Source organism: Caretta caretta, chromosome 3, assembly GCF_965140235.1.
Source record: "Caretta caretta isolate rCarCar2 chromosome 3, rCarCar1.hap1, whole genome shotgun sequence".
In the NCBI taxonomy this organism is placed as follows: domain Eukaryota; kingdom Metazoa; phylum Chordata; order Testudines; family Cheloniidae; genus Caretta; species Caretta caretta.
The window spans coordinates 1,313,581-1,336,366 of record NC_134208.1 but is presented as its reverse complement, the minus strand read 5'-3'; the positions used below and the strand labels follow the sequence as shown (position 1 = coordinate 1,336,366).

The following is a 22,786-nucleotide window of genomic DNA, read 5'->3' as shown; positions in this document are numbered from 1 at the left end:
CCGGCAGGCTGGGAGTTCCAGGGCGCAAGGTGAGGGGTGACAGCCCCCGAGCGCTCTGACCTGCCCCTTGCCGAACGCTCCCCACCCCCTCCATGGCTAGGAGACCCCGCCCCACTTATTCACGCTTCAGCCCCCCCTCTGCATTTCAGCAACGCGACACACCTGGGCAGGGGGCCCGCGGGGACTCCAGCTCACTCAGCCTCTGCAGCACGGCTCCTGCCAGCACGGCCCACCTGCCCGCCGCCCCCTAGGCTGGCTGCCCACAGGCATCAGGTCAGGTTCAAGGTCTCGGCCCTTCCCTCTGGGGCGCGCCTGGGATCTCGGAGCCGAAAGCTCCCGGGTGGGGATGGAGGTCGACAGCTCTGTCCTCAGGCCCCCACCAGGGCGGGAGACAGAGCTGCCACGGGGCCTAGTCTGGAACCAATTCCCCTGGGAAGCCAGGACCAGCCAAGCGCCCCCGGCCGCGCCCAGCCCCAGGCCTGCGGTGCCACCCGCCCGCCTCTGACAGAGCCGCCAACCAGCCCCCTGCTGGCGCCCAGCCCCCCCGACAGGGGCTCAGTGCCCGGCGACGACGGGGTGTCAGGCGGGAACCGTATGGAACAGTGGGGGGCGCCAGGGGTGCCTCGCCGGGCAGGGCCAGTAACTGGGGTCCCGGCCTGCACTGCCCTGCCGCACTCACCTCCGCGGAGCGGCCGACCCCACAGCTCAGCCGCTCCCGGTACCTCTGGGGCAGGCAGCACAGCAGCTGGGGCAGCACGGGGTAGATGGTGCGCGGGTTCACGGTCGCTCCCTTGGTGGGGCCTGCCCGGGCAGAGGGACAGAGCACAGCGGGTTACACGGGCCCTCTGCACCCCTCCAACTGTCCTGCTCCCAGTGCCAGGCCTGGCCCTACGTCCGCACTTCAGCCTGCCCTTCCCCAGGCCAGGGGCGCAGAGAGCCCCGGTGCCAGGGGAGGCAGGGTCGGGTCTATTCTCTCCTTCCCTGCCCTCCCCTGGGGCGACTGAGCCCAGCCCAGCCAAGGCCAGGAGCCCGCAGCCCCACGGCACCCAACAGCTGTGCCTGGAGCAGGCCGCAGCCCCCATCCTCAGGACAGACGCCCCCCCAAGGGGCAGCATTACATGCTGGGCCGTAGCCTCTGCTCTCCGGGCATGGGCCAGGCCCAGGCTGCGCTGCCAGGGGCGTCCGGCCCCCTGTCCTAACAGGGAGCCCGGGGGGCCCAAAACCGAGCTCCTGCCAGTAGCCACGAGCCCTTCATCCCCCCTCCCACCCCCAGTCCCTCCCCCTGTCCCAGCCAAGAGTGGGATTTTCTGTCCTGTCCCTGACCGACGGGCCTGGCTGTGACCCGCCGGGCTCAGGGCTACCAGCCCTTGGGGGCTGCTCTTGGGTAGGAGACAGGAGGTGGGGGCACGGCCCCATCGAGGGCTAGGACCAGCTACAGCCACATCCAGGCAGACAGCAGGAGCCCAGGACAGACCCACGGACAGCAGGGACCTGGTTCCTGGAGCAGGTTGGCTCCAGGGGCCCTGGTGTCGGCCAGCAGGGACTTAACCCTGACTTCTCTGGGCCAAGCCGAGGGCCCCCCACGCCGCGCCCAGGGGGCCGAGACCGGCTCTGGGGGAAAGGCTGCCTGGCGTCTCTGCAGGCACTGGCGGGGGCAGGGGGCCCTGCAGAGCGGCCGCGTCTCTCCCGGGCATCTGGCTCAGTGGGGCAGAGCTACAGGCTGAGGCTGGAGCCCTCCCATTGCGGGACTGGCACGCCAGGGCCTGCTTAAAACTGGGGTGTAGCCAGACCCTCTGGGTCCATGAGAGCCCCTCCCAGGGCACGTACCCGTGAGCAGGCTGACCAGCAGGCCCACCAGGATGACGGTGGAGGAGTTGTGGGCGCTGTACCACATGTACGAGAGGTTGTAGAACTTCTGGAGGCCCGAGAGGCTGCGGGGGAGGAACAGCCGGGTTAGGGGGCAGCCGGAGGCCTGGCACACAAGCCGCGGGCTCCAGCTGCCACTGGACGCCTCTGCTCCTTCCACAGGCCCAGGACCCCACGCACCTGCGTCTGCAGCCTGGCAGGATGTTAACAGGCCCTGGCCGGTTTGCGGCTGCGCTTCGGAGCCCCCAAGGCAGCCTGGACCCACCAGCTCCGGCCCAACGACCCTTCGCCCCGCCGGGGGATGCTCCTTCTGTATCCCAGCAGCCTCCAGCCAGGGCCCAGCACCCTCCCCTGCGCCTGGCAGGCACCGGGGCCCTGTCCCCAGCACCCTCCCCCATGGCCAAGATGCTCAGGGAAGGGCTGGGGCCAGACTCCCCCCGCAGCACGGCTCCCCCCACTCACCGCCTGGGGGCCGGGGCCGAGGTCAGCAGCGTGGTCGCGATGGCCGTGGTCAGACTGCTGGCCTGGGGGAAGTCGGTGCTGTTGGACAGCGCCGGGACCGAGGGGGCCGCCTGCAGGTTGGACACCAGGCTCCCAATGCCGATCCAGAAAGCCATGGCCAGCCCAGCTGCCAGCCCGGCGATCGCACCCTGCACGCGGGAACAACAGTCAAGGGCAGCCCATGCAGCTCCGGGGCCTTCCCTGACCCCGAGGGGCACTGAGACCCCAGCCCAGCCGGCAGAGGGGCCATGCCCCAGCTGAATCCATCTCCCCGCTGGGCACAGCCTCAGTTTCCCCCGTGGCGTGTCATTTGTAGCGGAGCTCAGCGATTCACAGCAGCTGGGGCCTGGCCAGTACCAGGCCTGCTGCGCTCCTCCCACCCCAGCTCGGAGGCCAGGCCCAAAGGGGGACGGAGGCAGGCCCAGCAAGGGGCAGGGGCCCGAAGACCCTAGGAAGGGGTCCAGGAGGGAGAGAGACTCACGGTGGGGTTGGCACACGGGAAGAACATCCCCAGGCAGAAGAGTCCCAGCAGCGGACCGCCCACCATGCCGAAGATGCTGATGGCAGCCTGTGGGTGGAAAGCACGTCACCCCTGCAGCCAGGGTGCAGCCCCCCGGGACAGAGGGCAGCTGGGCTCCCTGCCTCAGGCTGCAACACACAGGCTGGGGGAAGACATGCACCAGGAGCAAACCTCTTAGGGCACCTGCCGGGCGTTCAGAGGCACAGGCCAAGAGACAGGGACGTGCTGGTACCGTTACACAAGGCATGGTGCGCTGGGGACGTCTCCCTTGGAAGCAAGGGAGGAGGAGAGACCCGGGTGTAGGGGTCAATCACAGGGGGACTATGAGCCGCCAGCGTGATGCGGCTGTGAAAAAGGCTAACACAGTCCTAGGGTGCATCAGGCGAGGGATTTCCCAGAGAGACGGGCAGAGTTAGTATCACTCTACCAGGCACTGGTGAGCCCTCAGCGGAGCACTGTGGGCAGGGCTGCTCTGCCACGGGAAAGGACGATGAATTCAGACTGGAAGAGGTGCAGAGAAGGGCGACGAGGTTGATCGGAGGAATGGAGAACCTGCCTTGCGGGAGGAGACTCAACGAGCTCGGCTTGTTTAGCCTGACCAGATGCAGGCCGAGGGGAGATGGGATTGCTCTCTCCAAATCCACCCCAGGGATAAACACCGGGCTGGGAGAGGGGTTATTGAAGCAAAGTGCCCATGTGGGCACAGGAACACACGGCTAGAGACTAGCCATCAGCACGTTCAGACTTGCAATTAGATGGAGGTTTCTCACCACCAGAGGAGTGAAGTTCTGGAGCAGCCGCCCAAGGGGAGCAGTGGGGGCAAAACCCCAAACTGGCTTCCAGCCTGAGCGTGATCAGTTTATGAAGGGGGTGGTGTGATGGGGCTGCCTACGATGGCATGGAGCTGATCTGCGACCGCTAGCAGCAAATCTCCCCAACGGCTGGTGATGGGTCAATGGGGGGGAAGGGCTCTGAGTTGCTGCAGAGAATTACTTGGTGTTTACCTGTTCTGTTAATTCCCTCTGGGGCACCTGGAATTGGCCAGTGTCGGTAGACAGGATACCGGGCTAGATGGGCCTTTGGTCTGACCCAGTAGGGCCATTCTTATGTTTCTTATGTAATTCTTCCCCAGCTGTCTGGCTGGTGGGTCACACCCACATGCCCAGGGTCTAATTGATCCCTGGATTTAGGGCGAGGAAGGAATTTTCCCCAGGTCAGGTTGGCAGAGACCCTGGGGGGGTTTCGCCTCCCTCTGCAGCCTGGGGCCCAGGTCACTCGCTGGTTTGAACTACTGTGAATGGTGGAATCTCTGTCATGTGAAGTCTTTACATCCTAATTTGAGCACATCAGTGACTCAGCCAGAGGCTCTGGGTCTATTGCAGGGGCGGGAGGCGGTTCTGGGGGCTGCAGTGGGCAGGTCTGACTGGAGGATCAGGATGGGTCCTGCTTTTGAGCAGGGGGTTGGACTAGATGACCTACTGAGGTCCCTTCCAACCCTGATATTCTATGATTCTATGGGCCCTTCTGGCCTTGAAGCCCAGGAGTTTATGAATCTGAGCACAAAGTCCTTTGACAAGTGGCCAGAACACCAGCTCCCCCCCACACCCCCTCCGGGCTGAGAGTCCCGAGGGGCCAGGTCCTACCTGCAGCATGGGGCCCATCATGGAGGAGAGGTAGGCCATCCCCAGGCAGAGCAGGCCATAACTGAGAGCTGGGGATGGGGAGGAAAAGGGGGTTAGAAGCTGCAAGCATCCCAACCAGCATCACTCAATACAACCACCTGCCCCGGGGCAGGGCACAAGCAGGAGCCTGGGGCAGCAGGGGCTGCAGGTCAGGACTAGAGGGCACTGGCAGAGCTGGGGAAGCAGATCCAGACGGGGAAGAGCTCCCACAGACCTGCCTGCCCTGGGGCTGGCTCATGGCAGCGTTGGTCTTTCTTTGCATGGCTACTGGGACCTGGCAGCGGATCAAGGGGCTGGGAGGACACCCCTCCCCCCGGGAGTGTGGCACGGACCCCCAACAGGGAGCACAACTCACCCAGCAGCTTGGAGAGCAGCGTGGCCCAGGACTCCCGCAGGCCGGGGAAGTAGGGGTGGATCAGGTCCTCCATGGTCACCGTGGCCAGGGAGTTGAAGGCCGAGGAAATCGTGCTGCAAGGCAGAGATTGGAGCTGGGGCCGGCTGGGAGGGGCCTGCTCCCGTCACCCCCAGCCTGGACTCAGGGGACTCTCCGCACCTGGCGTTGGGCGCTGCCCGGGCACGGGGCACTCACCTCAGGGAGCCGCTGAAGAGGCAGGCGACAAAGAGGCCAGGCAGGCCAGGCAGGTCCTTCAGGACGTCCATGACGAAGTACAGAACCAGCTGCAAAGGCAGGAAGCTGGTCAGGGCACCAGCCAGGGGATGGGAGAGGGCACAGGAGGTCAGGGCACTGGTTGGCCGGGGAAGGTGTGGGTGAGAGGCCAGGGGCACCCAGGGGAAGGGAGAGCACATGAAAACAATCAGCAGCACCATCGCTAGCAGCGTCACCATCACTCAGAGCCACCATCCTTGGGTTTCAGAGTTAATGCCCTGGGGCTACGCAGTGCCGTTCCCCTGCCCAGAGCTGTCTTTGCAGGCTCTCTGCTGACTCAGGCGGGCATCGGGCCACTGGGAAGGTTTCCCTTCTAGCAGTGAGCCCATGGGGCCCCGATGGGAGCAAGGCCGAGGGGCTGTCTACATGCAAGGAAGAAAGCTGCCCAGTGCTCTTGCAGACTAGGGGACTGTCGTAACTCTAAAGGGAAGGGTAACCACCTTTCTGTATACAGTGCTATAAAATCCCTCCTGGCCAGAGGCAAAACCCTTTCACCTGTGAAGGGTTAAGAAGCCAAGATAACCTCGCTGGCACCTGACCCAAAATGACCAATGAGGGGACAAGATACTTTCAAATCTGGAGGGGGGCAGTGGGGGACACAAAGGATCTGTCTGTGTGATGCTTTTGCCAGGAACAGATCGGGAATGCAGCCTTCCAACTCCTGTTAAGTTAGTGAGTAATCTAGCTAGAACATGTGTTAGATTTCCTTTTGTTTAATGGCTGGTAAAATAAGCTGTGCTGGATGGAATGAATATTCCTCTTTTTGTGTCTTTTTGTAACTTAAGGTTTTGCCTAGAGGGATTCTCTGTGTTTTGAGTCTGATTACCCTGTAAGGTATTTACCATCCTGATTTTACAGAGGTGATTCTTTTACCTTTTCTTTAAATAAAATTCTTCTTTTAAGAACCTGATTGATTTTTCATTGTTCTTAAGATCTAAGGGTTTGAGTCTGTGTTCACCTGTACAAATTGGTGAGGATTATTATCAAGCCTTCCCCAGGAAAGGGGGTGTAGGACTTGGGGGGATATTTTGGGGGGAAGACGTCTCCAAGTGGGCTCTTTCCCTGGTCTTTGTTTAAAACGCTTGGTGGTGGCAGCATAGGGTTCAAGGACAAGGCAAAGTTTGTACCTTGGGGAAGTTTTTAACCTAAGCTGGTCAGAATAAGCTTAGTGGGTCTTTCTTGCAGGTCCTCACATCTGTGCCCTAGAGTTCAGAGTGGGGAAGGAACCTTGACAGGGACCATGGGCCCTAGCCCTGGCTTTAGACCAGGGGGTCGATCCCAGCCCAGCCCAGCACTCACTTGGTCCGAGGAGGCCTGGCTCTGGGCTGCCGTGGGCGGATGCTCCTGGTAATAGGCGAACATGACAAGGCCCGTCAGGCAGCTGAGGCACAGAACCACCTGCTGGCAGGGGAACACGGCATAGCAGGAGCTGCGAGGGACGAGGGCGTGTTACAGGGGTGCGTGCAGGCAGGAACCCCTGCGACCGGCTCGCCAGAGCGCCTCGCCAGCAGGAGCCGGGCCCAGCACTGGGAAGACGCCAGGGTCTTGATGGTCCCAGTGCTCCCCGGGCACAGCCCGGACGGGCTTGGCAGGCTATAGGGGCCAGAGGGGACTCTGAAGGCCTTGGCTGTTGGGGTCCCTGCCCCGCTGGAGGAGAGTGGAGCCCGCACAGAGCACCTCCCAGCTGCCCCCCACTGCTACACAGTGGTGAGCTGCCCGCGGCCCGGCGGGGCTGGCCAGCCCGCTGGTGGGACTCTGCCCGGCTGCAGGCTCCCTGCGCCCCCCATACTCACAGCACGGCCTCCCGCTCAGTGCGGGAGCTGAGGTAACGCTGCACCTGGGCCTGGTTCACGCCGTACAGCGACAGCATCATGAAGACGCCCCCGACGGCCAGGGTCCAGAAGGTGTGACGCTCAAAGGGGTCGGGGCTGAGGCTGCAGTGAGACACAGATGGGCAAGTGCTGGAATCTGGGCGTGTGGGGCTGGGAGTGATGGGTCCTGGCCCCCACCAAGCACTCGGGGGCTGGGAGCACAGTGCGGCTGCTCCCCACGGCTACAGGGCAGGGCAGATCCCTGGGCTCTGCTCTACGGGACCGTTTCTCCTGCACAAAGTGGGGTCTGCATCTGTCCATGGCTTGTCTAAGGCCCCCCGGGGCCTTTTCCTGACCCGCAGCGCAGGCAGGTCCAATGGGAGTGGGCTGGGTTCTCCCCACCACCCCATTAACCAGGGCTGAGTGGGCAGCTCCCAAGGCAGCCAGCCTGGGGGACCAGGCAGAGGTTAGAGGGTGTGACAGCCGGGGACCCGGGGGAGCCAGCCGGGGGGGCCCAGGGCGGGTCTCCAAGATTCCACTTACTCGATTCCAGAGATCTTCCCCTGATCAGCTGCCAGCTGCCAGACCCGCCCCATGCCGCCCACCTTGACAGTGCCCACCACGATGACGGCCAGCTGCCCTGCGAACATCACCAGCGTCTGGAAGACGTCAGTCCATATGACGGCCTTCAGCCCGCCCTGTGGAAGGAACGGGGCCCACAGCACAGCCCTGAGCACAGGCCAGGAGCGTGGGGGCCGCCCTCCATCAGCCCCACCCAGCAGGGGCCAGTCCCAGAGCTCTCCGGGGAGGGGGGGCAGTGAGCCCCCAGCACACCTGGGGCCGGGGAGAGCCCTTGACACAGAGGGGCAGGGCACCGACACCAGGTTGGGGGCAGACACGGGGCGTCACCAGAGGGCGGGGGGGGGGGAAGGGGTCAGGGTGACTCTGGAGAGACGGGTCTGGCTGGGGGCAGGGGAAGGGCTAGGGGCTGCTCCCTAGCAGGGAGATGGGGAAGGGCTGGATGCCCCATCCCTGGGGTGTCCAGAAGCAGCCCTGCCCTGGACACACAGGGAGCTGCCTAGCTGGGACCCCGGGGGGGTCTCTCCGTCGCCCCTTGGCCCGCTGGTGCTTCTTGCCCCAGGCCAGGCTGGGCGCTGACAGACCCCGGGCCACAGGGAACCCGTGTCCGCTCCCGTCTTGCCTCCCGGCCCAGGCAAGCACCGTCCCCGTCCCGCATCCCACACGGCCCCACCAAGGTTCCCAGAGCAGCCCCGGTGCTTACCAGGGTGGTGTACAGGGTGCAAACCAGGCCCATGGTCAGCACTGCCCCCCAGAGGTCAAACTGAGTCACTGCAAGCAAAACACCAGCCATCAGCAAAGTGTGGGGACCAGGCAGCCAGCACACCCCAGAGACCCCAGTCCTGAGCCTGGCCCCTCGGCCTGCTGCCCCTGCTCACACCGGGCACGCTGGGGCGGGAACAGCCCCCGCCAGCCTGGGAATGGGCCTCGCCCTCACAGCAAGAGGAGCATGAGCCGCATGGCCTGGCCGCACCTCGCCCCTGCTGGGGTGGGGGAGGTCTCACTGTGCCCTGATAGCTCCCCGCCAGACCCCTGGAGCAGCGAGAACAAGCCACCTGGACCTGGCACACGGAGCTCCGGCCTTGGGCCACCGCAGTGCCAGGCAGGGCCACCACAGGCCTCACCACTACCGGCCCCTCCAGCCATGGTCCAGATGTGAGAGATGTGCGGGGTCACCTGCCCCCCGCCCCCCGCCCCCCAGCTCTGATAACTAGAGATGGGATGAAACGCCAAAGCAGGAGGTTTAATCTCCCTGCCAGACGGTGTCGCACTCACCAGCCTAACGCTGGATATTCTGTGAGCCAGAGAAACGTCCGATCCCTCTATGAATCTCGCTAAAATCTCGACCTCAGTGACACCCAGTGGCAGCGAGTTCCACAGGCTATGGGAACCTTGGGTGAAAACCTCTTTCCTCTCATCAGTGTCACTGAATGTCCCCTTATCCCTCTGTTAGGAGAGCAGCTGCTCCCAATATCCCTCAGCCACGGCCTTAGGTACGTCTATCCCCTCCCCTCCGTTCATCCCTCCCGCCCCTCGTCTCAGGACCCCACCCTCCCTGCGTTACCTGCATTGAGAGCCAGCGCGGGCGCGTAGAGAACAACCCCCATGTAAATTACCTGCAGGGGAGAGAAGCGGCAGCAGTTACGGTGCCCAGGTGGCCTGAGCCAGCCAGAGAGACAGGGAACAGAGGCAGCCAGGGCCCAGCCGGGACCCCGCAGGGCCCCCCACAGGCCAGTGCAGGGCCCAGCCGGGACCAGGCTGATGGAGGGTGCAGGGAATTCAACTCCCAGGAAGCGTGAGGATGAGCAGCACTCCTCAGAGCCAGGTGTGGGGCAGGCCCCCTCATGCCCCACGTGCAGCCCCCTGCCAGCGTGGCCCTGGCCAACAGAGGCTCCCTGTGCTGGGGGTTTCTCCTGGAGGCCCCGGGAGGGAAGTGCTGGGTGAGACCACAGCCCAGGGCAGGTTCTCATAGGGTGAAACACTCAGGCCCGTGCTCCCTGAGCCCAGGGACCCCGAGGGGCTGCTGTCCATCCCACCCCAGAGGCCTGAGCTAGCAACGGGAACTGACCCGAGCCCACGTCCATGCCGGCCCAGCAAGCACATGGCCACTGGGGTCCTGGCCGAGACACGGAGCTCCAGCCCCAAGCGCCTGCCCTGGCCGTCCCGGCGCGGGGGCTCCCCCGTGCACACACAGCCCCGGCAGGCCCCACGGTGCGGAGCAGAGTCTGGGATCGTGGGCATGCGTTTGGGACGAGCCGGGGTGACCAGCTGCAGCTCCCGGGATGGGAGATCTCTGACCCCACTGCACGCTGGGGCCTGCATCGGCCCCTCACCTCCCAGCAGAGCCCAGCCACCCCCCGTGCCGGGGGCCCAGGGCAGAGCCGGCGCTGGGGGCCAGTCAGACGGGCTCACCATCTGGAAGATGAAGGTCACGGTGCCGCACAGGCGTACAGCCTTGTTAAAACGCAGCTCCAGGTACTGCCGGGGAGAGGAAGGCGGGTGAGCGGGGGGGCAGACAGGCTTTGTCTACAGGGCTCGCTTCTGCCCCCTTCTGGGCCCACGGTGCCCGCTCCTGCTCCCGCACCCCACAGCCCACTAGTCAGCTCATCGCCCCGCCCGCCCCGCCCATCACCCTGCCCCCTCACCGGCCCATCACCCTGGCCCCCACCTGCTCCATCGCCCCGCCCGCCCCGCCCCCCACCCTGCCCCCTCACCGGCCCAACACCCTGGCCCCCACCTGCTCCATCGCCCCGCCCACCCCGCCCCCCACCCTGCCCCCCACCGGCCCAACACCCTGGCCCCCACCTGCTCCATCACCCCGCCCGCCCCGCCCCCCACCCTGCCCCCCCACCGGCCCAACACCCTGGCCCCCACCTGCTCCATCGCCCCGCCCGCCCCGCCCCCCACCGGCCCAACACCCTGGCCCCCACCTGCTCCATCGCGCCGCCCACCCCGCCCCCCACTCTGCCTCCTCACCGGCCCATCACCCCAGGCCCCCACCTGCTCCATCGCTCCGCCTACCCTGCCCCCTCACCGGCCCAACACCCTGGCCCCCACCTGCTCCATCGCCCCGCCCGCCCCGCCCCCCACCCTGCCCCCTCACCGGCCCATCACCCCAGGCCCCACCTGCACCATCGCTCCGCCCACCCTGCCCCCCACCTGCCCCCTCGCCAGCCCATCGCCCCGTCCACCCCACCTGCCTCCTCTCCAGCCCCCTCACCGGCCCATGACCCCTGCCCCCACCTGGCCCATCGCTCTGCCCACCCGCCCACCACTCTGTCCGTCCTGCCCGCCGGGCGCTCACCTCGTAGGTGCTGGTGAGGTGGAGGCGGTAGAAGACGGGGATGAAGATGTGTGCCGGGATCAAGAGGCCCAGGAAGTAGCAGCAGCCCAGGAACCAGTATTCGGTGCCGAAGCGGTATATCTCGGCCGGCACGCCCAGGATGGCCACGGCTGACTGGAAGGTGGCCAGCAAGGACAGGGCCACGGGCAGGAAGCTCATGCTGCGGTTGGCCAGCAGGAACTCCTGCACCGTGCGCTGCCGGCCGCCGCTCAGTGCGTAGAACAGCCCGATGGCGGAGGAGAGCACCAGCAGCAGCACGAAGACGGTGTAATCTGCCACCGTGAACGCCATGGCAATGCTGCCGGCCGGCCGCGCTAAACCCTCCTGCGCCCGCCGGCTCTGCCCAGGCCGGCCATGCCAGCTGCGCCGGCCTCGCGCTCGGCTCTACCTGCCCCAGGCCATGCAGGGGCTCCGCCGGCCCCCCTCACCGGCCCCCCGCGCCTCCGGCCCGGGCCTCGGTCCCAGCCGCCATCATGCACAGCCGCTGAGCTGGAAGAGGAGAGAGGGGTCGGTGAGCAGCGAGGGCTGGCAGCTCCCACTGGCTCTGCCCTGGCCCCAGTGCCCAGGGCTGGCCCACGGGGAGGGGTCACATGCCGCAGCGCAGCCAGCTGCAACAAGGTGCCCTCGCCCCAGGGCTGCCCCCTCACCCACTTCCCATGGGCGAGCCGCCAGCGAGGAGATAGCACAGCAAGGACCTTTGCTCGGCTCCGGCTAATCTCAGCCCGTCTCAAGGACCCGACTGCTCCAGGCTGCGCTGGGCCCTCTGCAGGGATGGGGGGCCAGAGGAAATGCCACATTAACCATTTCACGGCTGCTGAGCCGGGCCTCTCCCTCCCAGCCCCTCAGCACCCACGGGGAGCTGACACCCGCCCAGACTTCACCTCTGCGGCCCCGCCGAGGCGGCAGCCCCTCGGGGCATTTCCAGGGCAGCGGGCCTGTGCCTAACCTGCCCCCTCCTCAAGGGCGGCGCAGCGGGGCCATCTCTCACCATGACTCTCATGGGGCTGCAGCAGCCCCGGCCCCGCGATGCCGTCCTGAACCTTGCCGGCTCCACAGGCAACAGGGAAACGCTGCCAAAAAACACAGGCAGCGCGGCTGCAGCAACAGCCCTGCCCAGCAGCTACAGCACGCAGCAAACCAGAGCCCCACCCACCCCTCTCCCAGAGCCAGGAGAGAACCCAGGAGTCCTGGCTCCCAGCCCCCTGCTCTAACCCACCAGCCCCCACTCCCCTCCCAGAGCCAGGAGAGAACCCAGGAGTCCTGGCTCCCAGCCCCCTGCTCTAACCCACCAGCCCCCAGTCCCCTCCCAGAGCCGGGAGAGAACCCAGGAGTCCTGGTTCCCAGCCCCCTGCTCTAACCCACCAGCCCCCAGTCCTCCCCCAGAACCCAGCTCCTGGGTTCCAGCTCTCCTGCTCTGTGAACCCTCTTACACCTTGTGTAGCATGCCCCAGAGCAGGGATGGCATGGCACGGGCCTCACCCCCAGGTCCTGCTCTGGGCCTCTGGCTGGTCCCTCTGCTGCCCCCAAAGAGCTGCTGCCTGGCCCCTCACTGCAGAGCCCCCGAAGCCGTCACCGCGGCCAGGCTCCAGGGGTGTCAGAGTCTCTGCTCCCTAGGCCCCAGGGCTGCTTCCCGTGTGGAGTGACTGGCTGCCCTAGAACTGTTAGGCTTTGGTTTCCTTGGCAGTCCCTCCCCGGCAGGCGCCGCTCAGCGAGCTCCCTGCGGAGAGGCTGGGCTGGGCTCCGCAGACACCCGACAGCCCAGGGGCCAGCATTTCCCCGGGTCAGGGAAGGACGCTAAGCAGCGGCTGCTCCGGGGGCGGGGGGGGGTCCTGCCCTGGGAAACATTTCCTGCTGGATCCAGCCCTTCCTAACAGTACTCCCGGTCCCCACAGCTCTGTTGTTGCGCCCCCCGACACACACACGGCTTCTCTGTGCTCCAGCACTGTGACCAAGGGGAAATGTTCTGTAATATCTTTATGACCCCGGTGTGCCCCTCAGTTTCCCTATATTTTGCATGTTCACCCAGAAGGCGAAAAGGAGCGTTTGCTCTCAGGACAGGCTGGGAGACCGTCTCCTGGCTGTCTGAGCCCGGACAAGTCATTGCGAAGGACTGGCCGAGGCAATCCCATAACACTGGAAAATCCAAGGAGACAATGAAAAAGTGCGTCAGAGCTCCTGGGGTGAAGCAGAGGGGCTGCTGCCCCAGAGGTTCAGACTCGGGAAGTGCTGAGGCCAGGTGGCTGACCCGGAAGGATGAGTGGGACCCGTTGGGGGTCTGGCCCATCGAAGAGACAGTTCCCAAGCTGGGGGTAGCTTGGAAACTGCACAATAAAGTCAATGGATTTCAAGAAGGCAGACTTGAGCAAACTCAGGGAGTTGGTAGGTTAAATCCTAGGGGAAGCAAGTCTAAGGGGAAAAACAATTGAAGACAGTTGGCAGTTAGAAAATTAGGAACGCCAAGGCACAAAACGAGATCAAACTAGCTAGGGACATAAAGGGTAACAAGAAAACATTCTACAACTACATTAGAAGCAAGAGGAAGACCAAGGACGGGGTAGGCCCGTTACTCAATGTGTGTGTGTGTGTGGGGGGGGAACAATAACAGAAAACGTGGAAATGGCAGAGGTGCTTAATGACGGCTTTGTTTTGGTTTTCACGACGAAGGTTGGTAGTGATTGGACGTCTAACGTAGTGAATGCCAGTGAAAATGAGGTAGGATCAGAGTCTAAAATAGGGACAGAACAAGTCAAAAATTACTTAGACAAGTTAGATGTCTTCAAATCACCAGGGCCTGATGAAATGCATCCTATAATACTCAAGAAGCTGACTGGGGAGATATCTGAGCCATTAGCGATTATCTTTGAAAAGTCATGGAAGATGGGAGAGATTCCAGAAGACTGGAAAAAAGCAAATCTAGTTCCCATCTATAAATAGGGAAATAAGGACAACCCAGGGAATTACAGACCAGTCAGCTTAACTTCTGTACCCAGAAAGATAATGGAGCAAATAATTAAGCCATCAAATTGCAAACACCTAGAAGATGATGAGGTGATAACTAACAGTCCGCATGGATTTGTCAAAAACAAATCGTGTCTAACCAACCTGATAGCTTTCTTTGACAGGGTAACAAGCCTTGTGGATAGGGGGGAAGTGGTAGACATGGTCTATCTTGACTTTAGTAAAGCTTTTGATACTGTCTCGCATGACCTTCTCATAAACAAACTAGGGAAATGCAACCTAGATGGAGCTACTATAAGGTGGGTGCAAAACTGGTTGGAAAACCGTTCCCAGAGAGTAGTTATGAGTGGTTCACGGTCATGCTGGAAGGACATAACGAGTGGGGTCCCGCAGGGACCGGTTCTGGGTCTGGTTCTGTTCAATAGCTTCAGTGATTTAGATAATGGCATAGACAGTACACTTATAAAGTTTGCAGATGATACCAAGCTGGGAGGGGCTGCAAGTGCTTTGGAGGGTAGGATTAAAATTAAAAATGAGCTGGACAAACTGGATAAATGGTCTGAAGTAAATAGGATGAAATTAAATAAGGACAAATGCAAAGTACTCCATTTAGGAAGGAACACTCAGTGGGACACGTACAAAATGGGAAATGACGGCCTAGGAAGGAGTACTGCGGGAAGGGATCTGGGGGTCATAATGGATCACAAGCTAAATAACACTGAGTAAATAACACAAGCTAAGTAACACTGTTGCAAAAAAAGTGAACATCATTCTGGGCTGTATTAGCAGGAGTGTTGTAAGCAAGACACAAGAAGTAATTCTTCCGCTGTACTCCATGCTGATTAGCCTCAGCTGGAATATTGTGCCTAGTTCTGGGTGCCATGTTTCAGGAAAGATGTGGAACAACTGGAGAGAGTCTAGAGAAGAGCAACAAAAATGATTAAAGGTCTAGAAAACATGACCTATGAGGGAAGATTGAAAAAATTGGGTTTGTTCAGTCTGGAGAAGAGAAGACTGAGGGGGACATGATAACAATTTCAAGTACATAAAAGGTTGTTACAAGGAGGAGGGAGAAAAATTGTTCTCGTTAACCTCTGAGGACAGGACAAGAAGCAATGGGCTTAAATTGCAGCAAGGGAGGTTTAGGCTGGACATTAGGAAAAATTCCTGTCAGGGTGGCTAAGCACTGGAATAAATTGCCGAGGGAGGTTGTGGAATCTCCACCATTGGGGATTTTTAAGAGCAGGTTGGTCAAATACCTGTCAGGGATAACACTTAGTCCTGCCGTGAGTGCAGGGGACGGGACTAGAGACCTCTCAAGGTCCCTTCCAGACCTATGATTCTGTGGGTCTTTGACAAGCCCCATTTCCCAGAGCCAGGTCCTGCCTCCAGCCAACCCCACCAGTCCAGATTAGCCAGCCAGGCAATAGGCAGGAGACTGGCTCGGAACCTGCCACAGCTCGGGCCAGCAGGGCTCCGTTGCCTGGGGCATCCCGACTAGGGAACTGACTGGGACAGAGGGGGCTCTGGGGGGGTCACTGCAGGAGCTGGGGCAGAGGAGTGAAAGGTGTCCAGGTTGGGTTCCCCACCCTCCCTGGGGCTCAGGAGACCACGGGGTGTCGTCATTGCGGCCAGCACCACCCTGGCCCCGGGCTGGGCAGAGCCCCCCTTCCTCCACCACGCTCAGAGCAGGCATGGGCAGTGCCCAGGCTGGAGCTGGTGGCGTGCCCAGCCGGACGCTGCAATCACAGGACACGCAGGGCAGCCCCTGGGCCCGGCCTGCAGGGCACAACAGTGGGTCATGGCTGCAAATGCCTAGTGCTGAGGAGGGGAGACACCACCCACAGGGCACCCCAGCACTGCCATATCAGGGGAGGGGGGGCAGGGGGGGCAGGATGGCCCCAGCCCTGTAGGGGACATCTCCCAGGAGATGGCTAAGTGGGCGACCTGCTGGCTAAGATGCAGGGAGGAGGGGTGAAGGGCCAATTCCCTGCCTGCAAACAGGGGTCAGTGGGGGCCCAGGGCCCAGGTCTGAGCCTGCACAGGTGCCGGGGGCTGGAGATGGCTAGAGGGGAGCACAGACGGGGCTCCTGGCCCCTGTGCAGGGCGAACCCCACAGCACCACCCCCACACCACGGCAGGGAGGCAGCTTTCCTTCTGGAGGGGGAGCCCGGGGGGAGCAGGGCCAGAGCCGGAGGGAGTGGCAGGTGGGCCTCGGAGCTGGGGCTGCACTGCTCCGAGGCTTTGTGGCGGGAGGAAATTTCTGGGGCATATTTGCTGGGATTACGGCTCAGCCCAGGATGGCCTGGCACCTCTGTGAACGGCTTGTCTGGGCTCGCCTGCAGTGGGGTGAGCTGGGGGGGCTCTGGGACCGGCCAGGCAGTGCCAGGACAGACCCCCTGCGATGGGCACGAGCAGCTCCCCATGTCACCAAGCCAGGCCCATGGGTGGGGACAGGAGGCGGTGCCCTGCCTCTACCCTCCCAGCGGAGCCACAGGACGGGCGACACTGAGCAGGGTGAGCAACTGCCCCAGTCCCTGCTGCCAGGGGCTCGAGGGCTGCGCCCCACAGTGGGGCCAGGGGGCCTTGAGAACCCCCCAGTGTGTTATCCCCACAACTGCTCTCCCCAGACAGGCCCCTGGCAGTAACTAGAGGCCCTGCTGGGGGGGTGAGCATGGTTCTACCCAGCCCCCAGGGGGAAGGGCTGCACGGGGGGCCAGCATAGAATCATAGGTCTGGAAGGGACCTCAAGAGTCATCTCGTCCCGTCCCCTGCACTCAGGGCAGGACTAAGTATTATCTAGTCCAGGAATCTCAAACATTAACAACCTGTGAACCCCTTTCACTGAAATGTTGTCTCTCTCGAACCCTCTCCTAAAAACGAATATTTCCAGGGATTTTCTCCTTTCCCTGAGTATAAATTAGAAAAGCAGTGATCTTGGAAATAGAAAATTTGTTTTTATGACATGCTTATTGCATACCATTTATTATTATTATTCATCATTTCAGTATTTTTATTACGTTATGAAAACGGCAACACTCTTCCAAGAGCTCACTTTCGTAGCTTGTATCACTTGGAATAAGCCTGTTGTAGGACAAGGCTCGTACGTTTCCTCCAGGAGTATCCGATGTGAAACAGCAGGAAGGGATTTAAGAAGCCAACTCAAAGAGTCCCCCTGCACAAGCAGTCAGGTCTTGAGCAGTCCAGGCAGACAGCGCACGTGACAGCAAAGCTGAAACTTGTTCTTCAGAATAATTTTAAAAACAACACTAGCTGCCTATTCAATTTTAAAAACAGCAAAAATATCCACCTCCTTTTCCATTTCTTCTAAGGAGTCTTGAAGTTTAGATCTCCTCAGTGCAATAGAGATGCTTGCTTTGACCTGCTCAGCTCTTGGAAGTCCCGGGGCCCAGGCTGCTGGCCCTGGGCTGCCCGGGGTCCCTAGGGACAGCTCTGTCCGCCATGAGGGAATTTTCCCCAAGAACCCCCTATAACATTGGGTTCACGAACCCCAGTTTGGGAACCACTGATCTAGACCATTGGTTCCCAAACTACGGGGCGCGCCCCCCGGGGGGGTCGTGAAGAAATTCCAAGGGGGGTGCGAGGCTACCCAGCCCTTGAGCTCCCGGCCGGGGAGGCTTGTCCCCGGCCCCTCCCCTCCTGTCCACCCTCCCCCTCCGCCACGCCACCACATGGGCAGTGCGGCTTGCGCCCGCCCACCTCCCAGGCTTTCCAATAAGCCAGTCCTGCCGCGGCCTGGTAAGGGGGCGGGGAGGTTGGATAAGGGGCAGGAGGTTCCGAGGGGGAAGTCAGGGGACAGGGAGTGGTTGGATGGGGCGGAGGTTCTGGGAGTGGTGCTCAAGGGATGGGGGGTCAGATAGGTGTGGGAGTCCTGGGGGGGCCTCTCAGGGGGCGGGGTGTGCACAGGGGGCGGGGCAGTCAGGAGACAGGGAGCAGGGGGGTTGGATAGGGAGTGAGTTCCCAGAAGGGGGCAGTCAGGGGACAAGGAGCAGGGCGGGTTGGATGGGGGTGGGGTCCTGGGAGGAATGGTCAGGGGACAATGATATGGGGGGGTTGGATAGGGAGTGGGGTCCCATGGGGGCGGGGGCCACAGTTAGGGGCAGGGGAGTCCCAGGAAGGGGTGGTCAGGGACAAGGATCGGGGGGGGGTTGGATGATGGTAAAGGAGAGGTGGGGGGTGTGAAGGTTTCTCGAAAATTAAAAAGGGGGCGTGATGCCGAAAAGTTTGGGAACCACTGATCTAGACCATCCCTGAGAGGGGTTTGTCTAAGCCGGTGGTTTTCACACTGTGGGTTGTGGAATGGAAGGCACTGGGTCGCGGTGGCTCTGGTCAGCACCACTCCCCGGGCTGTTAAAAGTCCCGTCGGCGGTGCTGCCCGGCTAAGGCAGGCCAGTTCCTACCTGTTCTGACACCGCGCTGTGCCCCGAAAGCAGCCAGCAGCAGGTCCGGCTCCTAGGCAGGGGTGCCACGGGGCTCCACGCACCGCCCCCACCCCGAGCACTGGCTCCGCACGCACTCCCACAGGCTGGTTCCCAGCCAATGGGAGCGGCGGGTGGGGGGACGTGCCTGCGGGCGAGAGCCACGTGGAGCCGCTTGCGTGCCTCTGCCTAGGAGCCGGACCTGCCGCTGGCTGCTTCTGGGGCGCAGCGCGGTCCACAGTGCCAGAACAGGCAGGAAGCCTCCCTTAGCACCCCCACTGCACTGCTGACCGAGAGCCACCCGAGGTAACCCCACGCCCCAACCCTGCACCCCAATCCCCTGCCCTGAGCCCCCCCAACTCACAGCCCTTTCCTGCACCCCAAACCCCTCATCCCCGGCCCCACCCCAGAGCTTGCACCCCCAGCCCAGAACCCTGACCCCCTCCCGCAAACCAACCCCAGCCCTGAGCCTCCCCAAACCCAGAACCCCCTTCTGCACCCCAAACCTCTCATACCTGGCCCCATCCCGCAGGCCTCACCCCTTCAACCCAATCCTCTGCCCCAGCCCTGAGCCCCTCCCACACCCCAAACCCTGGCCCCACCCTAGAGCCTGCACCCCAGCCCAGAGCCCTGACCCTCTTCTGCACCCCAACCCCAGCTCTGAGCTCCCCCAAACCCAGAACCCCTTCTTGCACCCCAAACCCCTCATCCCTGGCCCCACCCCACACCCCAACCCTCTTCCCCAGCCCTAAGCCCCTCCCATACTCCAAACCCCTCATCCCCAGCTCCACTGGGTCACCAGAAAAAAGTTTGAAAACCACTGGTCTAACCTGCTCTTAAAAACCTCCAATGACAGAGATTCCACAACCTCCCTCGGCAATTTATTCCAGTGCTGAACCACCCTGACAGTTAGGAAGTCTCTTCCTAATCTCCAACCTAAACCGCCCTTGCTGCAATTTAAGCCCATTGCTTCTTGTCCTGTCCTCAGAGGTTAAGGAGGATAATTTTTCTCCCTCCTCCTTGTAACAACCTTTTATGTACCTGAAAACTTATGTCCCCTCTCAGACTTCTCTTCTCCATACTAAACAAACCCAATTTTGTCAATAGGTCATGTTTGCTAGACCATTAATCATTTTTGTTGCTCTTCTCTGGACTTTCTCCAGTTTGTCCACATCTTCTCTGAAATGTGTACTCCTGGGGGAATTCTGCACCACTGCACATGCACAGAATTCTCCGCAGATTTCTTTGCTTCCCCACAGAAAAATGACTTTCTGATGGGAGAAGCAAAGCCAGCAAGTCCCTTCCCCTCAGGGGCAGGCCCACACCACACAGCCCCCCCTCGCCCCCCTATGACCAGAGGCCCCTTGGACCCACTATGCCCAGCAACCCCCCAGACCTACCCACAAATGCACAGCACCTTGCACAACACCACCCCTGCCCACAGCCCCACCACAATTGCCCAGCACCCCCCACAGAACCCCCACTCCCTAGTGCCCCAACACACACAGATCCTCCCCGCCCCTTCACAGCCCAGCAACCCCCATACTCCCCATTCACCCACTCCCCCAAGCCCTGCCTCGCGGCCACACTCACCAGGCCTGCTGGGAGGCGACTATGTCTGCTGGGCTGAGCCGGCAGCGCAGCCAGGGCCAGTCCCAGGGCTGGGAATCACCCCAGCCCCTTGGGAGTGGTACGATCAGCCAGGCCAGGACCTGCCCCAGCCGGGGACCTCAAGATGCACTTGCCTGGAGGGTCCCAGCCAAGCCCTCCACACTATTCCCTCTCCACCCGGCTGAGACTGGCCAGGCTTCTGCACCAGTCCCAGGTGGCTCAGCTCTGGGGAGGCGGGCGGGGCCCCACCGGCAGTGGGAAGCAGAGACTGCCCAGAGCCAGAGGTGCACTGGGGTCCGGCTAGGGGGCTGAGAGGAGCAGCAGGGTGGGACAGGGAGTGGAGAGGAGCTCTGGGCCAGCCAGCAGGCAGGCCGAGAGGAGCAAGTGGTGGGCGGGGGAGGCAGTTCGGTTTTGGGGCGCAGTGCAAACGGAGCAGGCCGGGGCCCCTTCCGAGCAGGGGCCTGGCTCCATGGAGCCACTGGCTCCACTACAAACCCCTTCCGGATCCCAAACAGTGGAGGAGCAGGCAACCAGGATGAGTTCTCCACCTTCCTATGGGTGGTGGGGCTCGGGCGTCAGCCCTAGGGTGGTGGGCAGAAGGCCCTAGCTGTGCGGCAGTGGGCTCCATCCCACAGCCACCGGGCTCTGGCCCTGGGCTTGCCCTCCCATGTTGCCCCTGATCCCACTGCCTCCTCCAGTCCCCAGCAGGACCCCAGGCTCCAATCCCAGGCTCACCTCCCCACCACTAATTGCCCTGACCCATGCTGCCTCCTCCAGGCCTCCACCCAGCCCCCCCAACTCCCTATCCGTCTCCCCAGACAGGGCTTAATTTGCCCTCCAACTTGCAGGGGCTGAGTAAGTCTGCTGTGAAAAGTGATATTAACCAATATACAACTACCCATTTTCATAGTAGCAAGCTTACTAGCTAGCCAGTCTGGGGAAAATCAACTGAAAAAGCAGAGCGAGCAGGTGTGTCTATTCTGCTTGGGCCCAGCAAGGAACACAGAGGACTGTGTATTCTCTCTATGGTTGAGCCGGCCCCCAATCCTACACAAACAGATGACAACGATTTGGACACGTCTGTGGGCAGGTTGGTTTGTTTTTCCTAGAGTCAATTAAGTGTTTTAGGAAAAAACTGTCAGAGCGGCACCAGCACGAGTTCGCGGGCGCACTCGGAGACCCCCGCTCCCCGCCCCAATTGCCCCTGCAGCCCCCCGGCGGGTACCGAACCCGGGGTACCGCCGCCCCGCCCGGGCCACGCAGCGGGTCCCCGCCCGGTCCGGCTGAGCTAGCACCGCTGCCCCCCGTGCCCCCCCGCGGGGTCCCCGCCGCCCCCCGCCGCTCCCCGGGGCCCCCCCGCGGGCTCCTGGCCCCCCGTGCCCCCCCCGCGGGGTCCCCGCCGCTCCCCGGGGCCCCCCCGCGGGCTCCTGGCCCCCCGTGCCCCCCCCGCGGGATCCCCGCCTCTCCCCGGGGCCCCCCCCGCGGGCTCCTGGCCCCCCGTGCCCCCCCGCGGGGTCCCCGCCGCCCCCCGCCGCTCCCCGGGATCCCGGCCCCCCGTGCCCCCCCCGCGGGATCCCCGCCGCCTCCCGCCTCTCCCCGGGGCCCCCCCGCGGGATCCCCGCCGCCCCCCGCCTCTCCCCGGGGCCCCCCCGCCTCTCCCCGGGGCCCCCCCGCGGGCTCCTGGCCCCCCGTGCGCCCCCCGCGGGGTCCCCGCCGCCCGCCGCCTCTCCCCGGGGCCCCCCCGCGGGCTCCTGGCCCCCCGTGCCCCCCCCCGCGGGATCCCCGCCGCCCCCCGCCGCTCCCCGGGGCCCCCCCGCGGGATCCCCGCCGCTCCCCGCCTCTCCCCGGGGCCCCCCCGCGGGCTCCTGGCCCCCCGTACCCTCTCCCCGGGGCCCCCCCGCGGGATCCCCGCCTCTCCCCGGGGCCCCCCCGCGGGATCCTGGCCCCCGGGGCCCCCCCGTGGGGTCCCCGCTGCCCCCGCCTCTCCCCGGGGCCCCCCCGCGGGGTCCCGGCCCCCCCAGGTCACTCACCGAGGAAGCTCCGAGCTGCCCCCTGCGTTCCCCACACACGTGCTCGGGCCGCACAGCGCAACGGACGGACGGACGGAGGCCTCCCCCTCCCCCTCCCCCGGCGCAGAGTGATGACGTAACGCGCGGGCACTGACTCCCTTTCCCTCCTCCCGAGCCACCATCTCTACTCCTGGCAGCGTCACCTACCCCGCCCCCGCCAGGCGCCTGCCCGCCCCCAGCCCCTCCCCCCACGACCAGGGCCCTTCCAGCATCCGAAACCTGGGGCCCAAAGCATGGCCTGGGGTCAGAGCCTCGCTTGGGAGCTGCAGGGCATGGGGCATGGTTGCAGTGGGGCAGCACAGCCCGGGGGGGAGGCCTAGGAGCTGGGGGGCAGCAGAGCAGTGGGGCGGGAACCAGGGGGGTGTGGGAGCCGGGGGGCAGCAGAGCTGGGGGGTGGTAGCCCGGGGGGGTGTGGGGACCCTGGGCCAGCAGAGCTGTGGGGCATGGGAGCCATGGGGCAGCAGAGCCGGGGAGCGGGAGCCATGGGGGCACTGGGGCAGCAGAACCGTGGGTCGTGGGAGCCGGGGGGCAGCAGAGCCGGGGGTCGGGAGCCGGGGGGGTGGCACTGGGGCAGCAGAACCGTGGGTCGTGGGAGCCAGGAGGTCATGGGGGCGCTGGGGCAGAACCGTCGGTCGTGGGAGCCGGGGCGGGGGGGCAGCAGAGCCATGGGGCAGCAGAGCCATGGGAGCTGGGGGGCATGGGGGCGCGGGGGCAGCAGAACCGTGGGTCGTGGGAGCCAG

The 22,786-nt window shown here is 63.4% G+C and overlaps 1 protein-coding gene across 3 annotated transcripts in view; it reads right to left on the bottom strand.

Annotated features, from left to right (window-relative positions):
• SLC5A6 (solute carrier family 5 member 6) overlaps window positions 1-22,100 on the bottom strand; it is a 29,341-nt gene extending 7,241 nt beyond the window's left edge. Inside the window, exons 1-15 of one of the 3 annotated variants that reach the window (XM_048846104.2) lie at window positions 22,008-22,100; window positions 10,931-11,458; window positions 10,039-10,104; window positions 9,191-9,242; window positions 8,330-8,397; window positions 7,591-7,745; window positions 7,030-7,170; window positions 6,536-6,665; window positions 5,159-5,247; window positions 4,925-5,037; window positions 4,531-4,598; window positions 2,849-2,935; window positions 2,329-2,516; window positions 1,828-1,931; window positions 680-801 (exon numbers count right to left, since the gene is read on the bottom strand). In XM_048846104.2, coding sequence (XP_048702061.1) covers window positions 680-801; window positions 1,828-1,931; window positions 2,329-2,516; window positions 2,849-2,935; window positions 4,531-4,598; window positions 4,925-5,037; window positions 5,159-5,247; window positions 6,536-6,665; window positions 7,030-7,170; window positions 7,591-7,745; window positions 8,330-8,397; window positions 9,191-9,242; window positions 10,039-10,104; window positions 10,931-11,260 — 1,713 coding nt within the window. In that variant the 5' untranslated portion in view covers window positions 11,261-11,458; window positions 22,008-22,100. Of the gene's footprint in view, window positions 1-679; window positions 802-1,827; window positions 1,932-2,328; window positions 2,517-2,848; window positions 2,936-4,530; window positions 4,599-4,924; window positions 5,038-5,158; window positions 5,248-6,535; window positions 6,666-7,029; window positions 7,171-7,590; window positions 7,746-8,329; window positions 8,398-9,190; window positions 9,243-10,038; window positions 10,105-10,930; window positions 11,459-11,957; window positions 12,092-12,448; window positions 14,925-22,007 lie in introns of those variants that run through there. The other 2 variants (XM_048846105.2, XM_048846103.2) reach the window with 2 other exon arrangements.
• Window positions 22,101-22,786: the final 686 nt, after the last annotated feature.